We start from the raw sequence: 13296 nt of genomic DNA on the forward strand, positions 1-13296 counted from the left end.
AAACTGAATGAACAAACTGTAAAAAGGAATTATGAGACTACGAGGAAAGTATAAATATTGAGTTATTAGATAAAATTAAGAAGTTTTAATTATTTTTGGCATTTTAGTGGTACTGTATTTATGTGTGTGTATGTGTGTGTGTGTGTATATGCATGTACCTACTTATATAAAAATATATAAAAAGCCCTTGCTTTTAAGATACAAACTGAGATATTTACAGATAAAGGGATATTGTATCTGAGAACTGTTTAAAATGGGGGGACAGGTGTTTGGAGGGGTACACATAAAATTAGACTGTTCATGAGTTAATAACCGTTGAAGCTAGGCACCAGGTACATGGAGGTTCATTATATTACTCTCTACTTTTATGTATGTTTGAAATATTCTGAAATACAAAGTTTTTAAAATTGAATAGGAAAACACATATATATTTTATTCCAAACTAATCTATAAAGTTATGCTTGGCATTCAAATAGATCATTTCACAACCCATCCTGACATCTCTATGCAGCAATTCCAAGAGGAATTAAGAAAAAAAGATTTACTGATTAGTAGTAAAGGTTAATACAATTCCTTTAAAATGATCCCTATTTGATGTGTTTTCTCCTCTCTACCAATCACTACTAAAGATGCTCAGCATTTAATTAATAGAAAGGAAAAAGGTAAGCCTGCTTTTGTAAGAAGCATTTAAATATGCTTTGGTCAAAAACAAAACCAAACAAAAAAAGTAACTCATCTCTGTTATCCTGCTCATTTGCCTGCATAGTTAACTTCAAGAATGAATATTCCTGTTGTGCATCATGATCATCCCATGCAACCCACAGGGCCACAGGCCATGTATATAGCCACTGTTTTTAAAAAAAGGAGGTAAGAATGTACAGAATTGCGTAAGAACTCCTTAACCAAAAATTCAATCTAAAACAAAATCTCTTGTAAAATCGGTCTTTAAATATTTAGGATGAAGGGGCGCCTGGGTGGCTCAGTCGGTTAAGCGTCTGCCTTTGGCTCAGGTCATGATCCCAGGGTCCTGGGACTGAGCCCCACATCGGGCTCCCTGCTCATTGGAGAGCCTGCTTCTCCCTCTCCCTCTGCCTCTGCCTGCCACTCTGCCTACTTGTGCTCTCTCTCTGTCAAATAAATACAATCTTTAAAAATATATATATTTAGCATAAAAGAAAAAAATAATCACCTCAAATAACATGCTTAAGAAGGTATACAAGTAAATTTACTGATTACATATATACATATTATAGAAACATCACTGCACTTATGCCTTGGGGAGGAGGAAAAGGATATCTAAATTAACATACTGAGCCTCATCCAATGACTATTCATTAAGTCACATGGGCAAAAAGTGATTACTATAGAGGTTTGTCAAGTGGATCATGGCTATTAAAAGATGACTGAATATATATAAATCCATACTCACATTATACAGATAAGTTCTAAAACCAGACAGTTGGCCAATCATATCTGAAAGATTAACACATTTTAAATCAAAATAATAGAGTATGTATCAAACATTAATGTAGTATATTTAAAACCGTTTCTGTGCTTCCAGGAGACAACTATTTCAGTTGAAAGTACATACTGTGCTAGCACTCCCCTAGGTACGAGCTGTGATGAAGCTCTGTAAGACCACAGGCATTTGCTGGAGAAGCAGCAAGACTATTCTTCACCGGATTCCATACAGAACCGTCAGAGTTATATAGAAACTAAAGGTTGTCCTGCATAATAACAAATTTTAGGAATTGCCAATATATAAGGGAAAGTCTGTAACCCTGCCCTGTATCAGGTGTATGTGTGTGTGTATGTGTGTGGGTGGGTGTCATTTGTTAGAAGAAGAGGCATTTAGGGAACAAATAGTGAACTAGTTTTTGACTGTGCTAGGTAGAACCTCAGAAGTCAAGAGAAGAGCATGAGGGTTTCAATGTACAAGAAACAATTTATTTTTCACTTAAAAAAAAAAAAACCAAAGATTTAAACTGCCTAAAGAAATTACTTAATGTTATTTATCTGTTTTATATATTGTGACTGTGGTTAAGATTTCATATGTAAGTTTACTACCTGAAAAGTTTGAAAAACATAGATTCGTTCATTCCCCTCCTTTCACATAAAAAGAGACTGAACTAGATAAGGATGTGCAGAAGCCTGGTGATCTCTGGGCCTTACAGCTATTGCTCGGTGAAGCAGGACAATGTGTCAGATCTCCTGATACCCCTTTCCATTGGACTTCCCAGCTGGTAATCTGGTTCCGTAAATTAGTTGCTTATCTGTCATTAGAAAAATCATTTGAAAAAACAGTATTTTTCTCCCTAATTATTGTCATCTGACTGAGAAACTATGAAATGAATGTATACAGATCCTTGGTTGAGGAGGGAGTAATGTTTGAGATAATCACCTTTTGAAACCCATCTCTCCTGCCTCTTACCCTTCCATTTGAGAATCACTATGCTGGAATCTCTTCTCCACAACAGTGGCCAGTGATGAAATGGAATGGGAAAGACTTCCAGCCCCAAGTGCCCAACCAACTTCTATACGGGAAAAGCTTGGGATGGTCTTGGAATCCTGATCACATCTTAAAATAGGTCACATCTGAGATTATGTGGTCACTTTAAACCCTACGTAAATATGTTATAAGAAGCACCACGATGCTTTAGGTTAAGACTACAAATGCTCAACCCTCTACCTATCACCCAGAATTCAAAGATTCATTTCTAGTTCAGTTCCTCTGACTTCGATATTATTTGTTCTGAAGACTAAGCTTTGCTTTAAGAGAAAGAGCAAACAAGCAAAAATCAAAACCAAACCAAACCTGAGTAAGACCTGCCAGCCGCCCTCTAGCACAGAATAAAGAAAAAGCCTTCTTCACTTCACGTCTGTGATAGAAAAGTGTCTATAAGCTAATTTATGTCTCTGTACCCATGAGCTATGCCAGAATTTAATATTGTTTAATTATTAGAGGGATGCTATTTCATTAGACATCTTAAAATCAGCAGGAATATTCGTGTAGTAAGAACCATCCCTCCTCTTCCATTTCCATTCCCTAGAGCTGAGTGTTCTTTAGTACAAGCACACACTTCAGATGGAAGTCTCATCATCATTTTTCAGTAAAATGTAAAGTCCTTTCATAAGGCTTCCAGAAACAGAACTGTGATTACAGCGCAGACATTAACTGTAAGCAACAATTTTTAAAAACAACAAGCAATAAAATAGGTGGTTGTGGCTGTTTTCATCACTAAATCAAGCAACGAAAACCTTTTCAGGTGATGAGTAAGTTGTACAGAACAAACACAGAAAATATGTACAGAAAAATTACAAAAATACTAAGTATTGTTACAGATGACTGGATTGGCATTTAACAGGCTGAAAGAAACCAGATCAATCTCAATCTTGCTGGGGTCAATTCGGGTGCTCAAACCAATAAAACAAATTTTTTTTCTTTATGTTTGTGTACTAGAAGTGCTAAAATATTAACCAAGTCTGCAAATGTCATGCACAATAAAACCATTTATAAATATTAAAACACTTATCTGTATCAAAATCTGCTTAACAAAAAATAGACAGAGTAATAAATCATTAGGACAATACTAAGGAAAAATAAAATATAAAATACCAAACTTCCCTCCAAAAAAGCAAGAAGAGGAAGGGAAGAATGGATTCAGCAAAGATATTTTAGTATACTTTGATCATTTTCATCCCAGAACTTAAAAGCAACACTCGAACAAAATCTACAATTAGCTATTACAATTAAAATATCACAGGTAAAATAGGTTCATATAATTTTCTTGCAATAACAAATTACTATTTTCCTTCCAAACTATAGACTATTCTGTCACATTCAGATCACAAGGCTTCGAACTAAAATATTAAAACAATGCACTTAAATGTAACATCCAGTCAATAAAGAGATAATAAAATTAGAAATATGGCATAAAATTATAAATGTCTCACAATCCAATCAAAACTGGATGTGTGCATGCATAGAAGGTGCCCAAGATTTAAAACATCATAGGATAATCAACTCTGCTTTTTGTTCTGTAAAAACAAGTTGAACAGGACTCTGAGCTCCTGTACTGGAATAATCTGTACTAGAATAAGGAAAATTTATATTTGAAAGCTTACTAGACACGAGTTCTATTACAAAGACATGTTCCGGTATTCGTGGGCAGTGTTTTGTAAAGTACTTTATTTCCATTAGCATTATAAATTTTTGTTCCTCAGCAAATCAGCAAGAGACTAATGGCACAAATCAATATCATACTCTTCATAGCAACTAATATTAGGTCATTTATTATAGCAAAGGCCACTAGAAACTCAGCTAAAGGTATATCAGGCATTTCAATTTGAAGACCATTTTTTTTCCAACAGTGTGTCACAGGTTCAATGAGTTTTTCTTTTATAAAGTAGTCTTCATAGGCTTAAGAGCCTTCAACTCCTTAAAGCACTAGTAAGTGTACAAACACCCCAAAGAAAGTGAGCCATGCCTCCTAGGGGTCTTGCCACCAACTACAACTCTAGGAGAGGTAACCAATTTCCGCACTGAAGGGAGGGAGACAGACTCATGAAAGAGAAAAAGAAGGGGGCATGAGAAAATAACTACAATTATTTCAAATCCTTTCAGCTCCAGAAGCTTTTCCACAGGGGCCAGTGGCATAAGAGAAAGAAGCAGGCAAGGAGTGCCCCACTTACCGGAATCCCCCAATTCCTCACTGCTATGCAAGGAAGAAGTGACTGAACTTCCCCCGGCTCCACTCCTGCTTTGTTCCACAGGCTGGAAACTGCCCTGGGGCTCCTGGTGAGAACTGGAAACCAGGCTGCTGGCTATGCTATCTTCGTATACAGAGGACTTCCCCGGCAGCGTGAAGTTCCTTATTCCTGTGGAGTTCCTAACCTACAGCACTACCTGACAATAGAGTTCTGTTTGCTTAGAGGTAAAGTCTAAATAACCAATGGATCCAGATGCTTTCATTTTTAATTTGCCATTTTACTACTATAATTTCCAAGACTTGTAAAAAGGATTTAAGGACAATTGCAAGAATATTACATATCACCTCCAAGAACTCAAGTCACATGGAACTAAAATTTTCCTTTAAATAGTTGAGACTGAGGAAGAAGAAATTTTGTTATTCTATTAGGTTAGTAGCCGAATATAGATAAGCACAACAGTTTAATGCTGTTAAATACATGATCAGTCTAGAGTGCTTACACTTAAGCCCCACAGCTCTGACACTCTAGAAGAAAAAAGAGAAACAAATCCCGTAGGTCTCCACTTAACACTGCAAACAGATACACAAAGACACAGTGCGCTTTGCATAATATAGTTTGTCTTAAGACAAACCTTTCTGCCTCTCAATATAAAAATTTCCACAGAACATCAAGTGCTTTTTCTGTAGATCACTTAGTCATAATTCAGTACTTTTCCTTTCTAATCACAATGCACAATCACATCCAACTGGCTCCGTGAACACAACAAGGTAACAACCACAGATATTTCTGAGCAAACCTCATCCTTTCGTTTCAGCGGATTCGCAAAGTAGGCATTCATTACAAAAGGGCTATTTTAGAATTCTCAGTTCTTCATAAGCAACCAAATGATTTGCCTTTTCCCCAAATCTAATTAGAATATTTTTTCTGAAAAAGAAAGATACACCCGGAATGCAACAAAAGACCTGAGAAAGTAGTCAAGGAAGCAGAATGTGAGGAGTCCACAGAGACACCACAAAGTGCTTACACTAAAGCTTCGGGATTTTTTTCCCATCAGAGAGCTCTTATTCTTAGCCAATTTACTCTTATTTTATACTTAACTCAAATAAGTTTGGCTGCCTGGCTTCCACACTCCCAGAACAGTGATAACAGTAAATTAGACATCAGGGGCAGAAGCTCCTGGGGATGAGACAAAACAGCCCACCAGCAAAAATTGGTAACAATTCCTAGACAATAAAAAGAGGAAGAAGGAAAGTTATCTTTTGAAAATATGAAACATGAGAGGCATTTCAGTCTGGGTTCTTTTATGTTCAGATAAACAATTCTACTCTCTTCAACAAGCAAACGGTGGTAATTATACAGCATGGGCCAAAACAACAACTCTGGCTATTGGGAAGATCTTTAAAAAGCCAGAGACATCTTGAAATATTTCAACAAAAAGAGTTAACATTTTTTAAAAATCCAAGCATTTAGTAACTTTTAAACCCTCAGTTATCCAGAAAATCATTCCATAATAGGCTGTTAGAGAGTTCCAAATAACTGAGGCATATATAAAAGAGAAAAAAGGAAGGAATGCTGTGTTGTTTAAGGCCTTTTGGGGGTGGGGGAGGAACTCACTTAAATCCTATTTAGCAAACCCCGTTCCTAGCCTTTTCCCATCCTTTCCCCAGCAAACCCTGAAAATATCTGCCTACCACAGAATGCATTAATATTTAAATTTTTACTAGCTACAAGAGACTTTTCCACTACCTCTATAATATATAGTTCCATCTTACCTTCTTGTATATTGTTGGTCCATCCACATTTGTGCTCAGAATGACCACTACCCTATAATCATCAGAAAGTGACTTCAATTCCAGGTTAAAATAGGTACTACAGTGTGGCTTGTTGAAAGTCAAACCCAAAACATTTACTAGGAGTGTCTTTCAGTGAACAAAGAAATCCTATTGTGTTTCCAAGGGGGATAAAAAAGACGAGCCTAACCCTGGTAACCTTAGCACAAAAGGAAGCTAAAAAGGCAGAGACTCGATAAGAACAAAGGATTGTTCTTTCTGATGACATCAATACGTATTAAACACGATGTGTTACACATCCTTCTATCAATATCTGAGATGATAAATTTGCAAATTAATACTACATTGGTCATAACTGCATAAAATTACAATAGCACCCTCTTTAGAAGAGATTTTGATTTATATAATGGTAGTAACTTTTATGTGTTTAATGTTTCTGAAATTAAAGGAGGAGATGAGCCACAGTGCGCAAGCAGAATACAACGTACGAGAAATAATTACGCTTGTGACCTCGTGCCCTATAAGGTCACTCTGCATCACAGGCCAAAGGAAATCAGGAACCATCAGCATTTACCTCCGAGTAGTCACTGCCTGGAATGAAGGGCAAGCGCGGGTATATTTCATAAACTAGCAGGAGCTTGACCTCATAAAAAAGTCAATTATCAAAATGCTACATGTAGAATGTCACAAAAAGAAATATATAAAAGTGGGTTCTACAAAATATCTTCCCTTCAAAGTAAATCTGAGACAACTTCAACATTTCATCTTCATCTGAATTATAACACATTTCACAAAATAACATTAACCCTTCCTTAGTAAAAATAATCAACAGAACTTCTAAAAAGTATTTTGTAACATAAAAGTGATTATAAATACATGAGAAAGAGTGATAACTCAGAAAACATTTACAATATTTATATAAGTCACTATCACAAGAATGCATGCAATATTTAGAATTCCGGTCCTGTAACCATTAGAGTAAGAATCATAATGCACTTATCCTCAAATTTTCTATCAGAAATTAGGCATCAAAAGTTTACATACAGCCTGCATTTATAAGGGATAAAATGTTTCCTAACACGTTCTGGGACAGAACTCCATTACCTGAAGCAAAATTCTCATATCACCCAACGAGGACTTGGGTTTTTATGAAAATTTGTGAACTGGCTTTTCAGTTAAGGCAGACCATTGCTCCTTTTTCCTCCCCAGTGATTTCTGGTCTCCTGCCAGAATCTCTGAGCAATATAAATTCAAGTGAATTCTGAGGCAGTGACAATAAGGAGAACAAAACGACAGAAACCAGCACAGCAAAGGAAAGGGGACGGTCAGCCAACGTTCACCACGTGTATAATCCTCTGTGCTGGATGCTGTTCAGGACGTTTCTCCTTTACTTCTCTCCGCAGTCCTAAAAAAAACAACTGGCTTCTGGCCCATTGCTTTCCTTAGGTTCTCAGACAAACCTACAAAAGGCTTTTATTACATAATGTACCTAAATAAAATTCCAGAAGACCCCAGTCACTATGACCAGCTGACTTGTCATCTTAGTCCCAGCTCAATTACTTACTGGCTGTGAAGCCAGAGAAAGGTACTTCCTACTTTAAACTTCAGGATCCAGAGCTGTAGGATGAAGGGCTATCACAGCCCATCAGCCTAGTAGGACATTCTGCTCTTCAAGCAGAAGCATTTTCTGAGTCTCAGACAAACATCTAACAAAGGGACTCTTAGACCAAGCTCAGTCATAACTTAGGAGCTGCCAATACTGCTTAGGTAATTACTGCACATTTTAAAATGCTTAGCCTGATTAAATTATAAGAAAATATCTGATGAATGGTGTATTTACCATGGTGCTTAATATTTTACCTACTTTAATAAGAAAATTCCTAGGCTAAAAATAGGTTTTAAGTTCCTAAAAGAATGTTTTATGCTGTTACCTTGCTACGATAATCATCTTCTCAAACATTAATGATCATGGTGGAGGCGACTGCACTACAAGCACGTTATGGCAGGTGTGGCCTGTCCACCAGCTGGCTCCATAACCTTTTGATCCCTTTGGACAGCAAATCTGTTCAACAGCCCTATGTGGTCATTTCTCATTTGTTGTATGCTTTCTTCTCCTTTCACACATTCAGAATCCTTACTCCTTCAGCTTGACCTTCTTTTATTAAAATAGAAAGCTCCCAGTAAAGCAAACTAATTTTACACTCAGACAATGTTAAAGTTCCAGAACAGATTACTATATTATAGAAAGAGTTGTTAGTGTAAGCTATTTTAGTTATATGTAGACTGCATGTTTATTCTTTCACTAAAAATACAGTAACAGGAAGTGATGAGATTAAAATTTTAAGTAAGCCAGTATTCAGTTAATTTATAAGGAACTCCAGGATACTATAACTAACTAAAAGGACTTCAATTTACATAAATAGAAAGGTTTAAATCTGACCTAAGAACAATCTAGTTTATGCTTGTTTATTTATTTATTTTTAAGATTTTATTTATTTATTTGACCAAGAGACAGCGAGAGAGGGAACACAAGCAGGGGGAGCGGGAGAGGGAGAAGCGGGCTTCCTGCCAAGCAGGGAGCCCGATGCGGGGCTCGATCCCAGGACCCTGGGATCACGACCTGAGCCGAAGGCAGACGCTTAACGACTGAACCATCCAGGCACCCCTAGTTGATGCTTATTTAAACAATGACGAGAACCATTTTCTTACAATTAAGAGTAATTTTCTTACAGCTACACGTTTCTGCTCCAATTTATTGTTGTTGTTAATATGGCTAGAAATGACATTGTGTGAAAGCAGGATTAGCTCAAATATCTACTCATTCCTCTACCCTGAACACCATTTTAAGATCTAAGGATGCTGGAGGAAGCAAGAAAGAATAACTGGTGATTAAGAAAATCAGTTTTGTAGTCTTGACAGTCACTTAGTAACTGAGGGACCTTAAGAAAGTTCCTTAATCTCTCTCGGCCTCAACTCACTCATCTGGGGGGAAAAAAGTGGGGGATGGTAGTGACACGAGTGCCTACTTTACACGCTTATTGCAGTGGCTTAATGAAATAACACAGACCAGGCACTTAGCAAAAGCCTAACAGAGAGTGTTCAATTAATGGTATGTATTGTCATTATTTTACTTACACTGTATCCTCTCTGGACCCTCTAATAGACCTCTCACCTAGCAACATATACATTTTCATCATTGCTTCGGGGAGTAATCTGAGACCATATTACACCTTTATCTTGTAGCTAACTCATTCCCTTCTTTCCAGGAAAAAATAAAATAAAATGGCATCCACCACCATTGCTAATGATACCTTTCTTCCCAAACTGTCAAGAATACAACACTGTACGCATCTTTGATGTTTTCCTTAGACCTTGATACGTAATCTGTCATCAAGCCTTAGAAATACCTTTATTCCACTCTTATCTACATTTAGTTCTGGGTCCCATATCCCCTCTGTAGTAGCTTCTCAGCTACGTATTCTACTTCAGTCCACTCTCCCAATGTAGTCCATTCCAAATAAAGGTGTCCTGAAACAGTTTCTCATACTTTCATAGCAGCATTGTCCTTTCAAAAGGATCTCTAATGATTTGCTATTGTTTTGCCTTCAACTTAGGTTTGTCCTTTAATTGGAGTATCTTGCTTCCTCCAGCATCCTTAGATCTTAAAATGGTGTTGGGGGCAGAGGAATGAGTAGATATTTGAGCTAATCCTGCTTTCACACAATGTCATCTCGTAGTTTGTCTTTAAATTGGGGCATCTTTTATTCAATAAGGTTTATGATAAGCTGATGAGCTAATTCTGTTTTGTAGAATATTATGAAGCTAATAGTCACAAGTGACTGAACAAATAGGACTGTTCAGGGTTCTTCAAATGCTCAAAAGCAAAGCTTTTTTCATCCTAGTCTTATTCTTTCAAACATTTTTTTACATTGTAGAAGATATTAAAACCTATGCATATTTAAGTAAGAACTTTAAGCCTAATACCTTTCAGAGTCCATATGTTTAAAGACTCTGGTTTTTCAATTTCCTTTTATTAAAATGGAAAAATTCCCAGTAAGCAAATGAAAATCAATATTATCTCAGTAAATTCTGTTACCTAAACAGATTAAAGAATTTTAATTAGAGTTAATATGGTTATATGTAAAACACATATTTGCATTTTTATAGATTATGAATGTATTTAATATAAAGTGCTTACCACAGCCTAGGCATTGTTCCATGTGCTTACCAAAGATTACCTCATTCCAAACTCAGAATAACCCTATAGTCTCACTATCCTCTTCATTTCATCTGTGACAAAAGTGAGGCTGAGAAAGGTTAAATATCCAAGGTCACATACCTAAAAACAACCACTAAAGTCACCACTGACAAACATCTGGTAGACTTACACCAGGTATAACAATTATAGTCTTTTTTTTTTTAAAAAGATTTTATTTATTTGACAGAGAGAGACACAGTGAGAGATGGAACACAAGCAGGGGGAGTGGGAGAGAGAGAAGCAGACTCCCCGCCGAGCAGGGAGCCTGATGCGAGGCTCGATCCCAGGACCCTGGGATCATGACCTGAGCCGAAGGCAGATGCCCAACAACTGAGCCACCCAGACGCCCCTATAGTCCTTTTTGAATCTTGTTTTCATATCCTTCTTATACAATCATGTATTGTGTCTTGACATGTATAGTGAGTATCTTATTACTAAGAATTTGGTATTGACAAAAAACATTCAAGATGAATTCACCTAAAACCTAGGCCAAATTTTCATAGTAAAAAGTTGTAAGTTTCATTGAGAATTTAACTTAAAAAGTAAAACTGGTTTTATCTTATACTCAATGTAAGAGTTTAAAACTTTAACTCTGAATTCTTCTTTAGAAGAATAATCAATCAAATGATGAATTGGGGATGAAGTATACTTTTCTAAAAAGAAAAAAACTACGAGAGCATAATACAACTTTTCTTCAATGACCACTTGATCTAACAGCAGAATCACAAAGGTTTGATTCTGCAAAAAATATTCAAGCTCTTCAACAATTTTTCCCAAGGCCTGTCCCAACCCATTCAAATTATTCTTTTGAAAGATGTGTCCGTCAAAATCCTTGCTAATTTTCTTTTCCATTAGTACACTGGTCTAACTCTACCCGATCTTTACTTCTTAAGGATTCATAATTCCAACTTGGAAAGGATCTGCACTTGCACATCATCAGATCGCTATCTATAAGTTGGCATCCGCAAACATAATCCTGCAATAGAGACAGATGCTACTGTTAAACAGAGTAGGAGTTTTGATTGGGGATTAATTTTATAAGAGGTCAGTCCATCAGAGAGTATTTAGATATATTCTTTTAAACCAAACTCCAAACTCCCATAGGGATTCGGAAAATGAATGTGTAGAATTCGAGGATCCCTTATTTGCACTTTAAATGACTCACTTTCGTTGAGAGGCAGTAACAAGCATATCTGTGAGTTTTAGAACTTCTGTATGTAAACATGAAAAGTTTTATAGAGAACTCTTACGTGATATGACATGGTCCATGTACTGAGGTAAATAAGGGGCCCAGGCATCGATGGCTTCCTTCCGCCCTGCCTGCTCAATTCTTCGCAGTTCAGCTAGAAGCAGGGCCTGGGCGGCTTCTCGGACCTGAGAAGGAAATGGAGCCAAATGAAAAAACAGGAAGCAGGTCAGTTGGTGAGGTGTTTAAAAACTAGAAAGTTCATCATGAAATAAAGCTAGGAAATATACAAGCCACATTTATTTACAAGAGAAAAACCACAAACCAAATAATGAATTAAGTACTGAATAAATTGGATGTGAGCAAAATCAAAGACAATTTAATGAATGATCTCACTGAAAAATATTTTAACACTAATAGAATTATATTTGTACATTTATGCAACGCTGGGTTTAAAACTTCATTCTCCAAAGCTTTTAAGAATGTAACATTCTTGCGCTTTAATTTTCACTTTAAAATTTCCATATAATTGTTAGTGTTAAAAGTCACTATTAGAACTGTTAAACTTGTCTTCTCTTTTAGCTTGAAGAAATTTAACCTTATCTAGTGAATTTCTTTATATTTATATACTAAGTAGGTATTGTTTGCACAAATATATGTGTAAATCCGCACAATTCCTGTATACCTAAGACACGTTTAAACAATTTTCTTCAACAAATGGCAAAATATATTCCTGTGTAATGGCATTAATTCTATAGAAGGAAACTAGTTTTCAAAGTTACATCATTTCAGTTTGTCCTTCAATGCGGCACACATTTATTTTGCAGTTTTAGTTGAGTTTTATTTTGGCAAATTACCACAAGCATGGGGTTAAAGAAGCTATTCAATTGTCAAGTGGTGTATCAATTTATTAACTCTTTATCACTGAAAAGGTAACTCAGCAATGTCTGATAAGAGTTTGAATAAAAATTGTTTTTAATTATAACTTTTGAAGTGAATTCAAATACTACTCAATGCAAAACCATGAAAATTTTAGTATGCTACGATTCCACTTAGAATTGAGGTAAGGGAAACCAGATGGGGGAAATATTTATATTTGATAAATTTAAAATCTTAAATGATACCAACTGCTATAGCTAGATAGGTCAAATGCCATAATAAAGGAAATCTCTATCTATGAAACATTTCCAAGTCCCTGGTGATATTATATTCCATGCGACGTCTAATACAGCATAAGTCCATTAACACAAAATAATAGCTACCATTTATTGAGCTCCTACCCTGTGTCAGGCTCTGTACTGTTTTACTTGCATTATCTGATTTGATCCTGACAGCAATCCCATGAGGAATAT

The 13296-nt window shown here is 36.2% G+C and overlaps 1 protein-coding gene across 3 annotated transcripts in view; it reads right to left on the bottom strand.

Moving 5' to 3' along the window:
* Positions 1–13296, bottom strand: part of WDR7 (WD repeat domain 7) — a 316799-nt gene that overhangs the window by 213870 nt on the left and 89633 nt on the right. For all 3 annotated transcript variants that reach the window (XM_078060265.1, XM_078060266.1, XM_078060264.1), the window contains one exon: positions 12009–12132. In XM_078060265.1, coding sequence (XP_077916391.1) covers positions 12009–12132 — 124 coding nt within the window. The remainder of the gene's footprint in view (positions 1–12008; positions 12133–13296) is intronic.

Source organism: Halichoerus grypus, chromosome 13, assembly GCF_964656455.1.
Source record: "Halichoerus grypus chromosome 13, mHalGry1.hap1.1, whole genome shotgun sequence".
NCBI lineage: Eukaryota > Metazoa > Chordata > Mammalia > Carnivora > Phocidae > Halichoerus > Halichoerus grypus.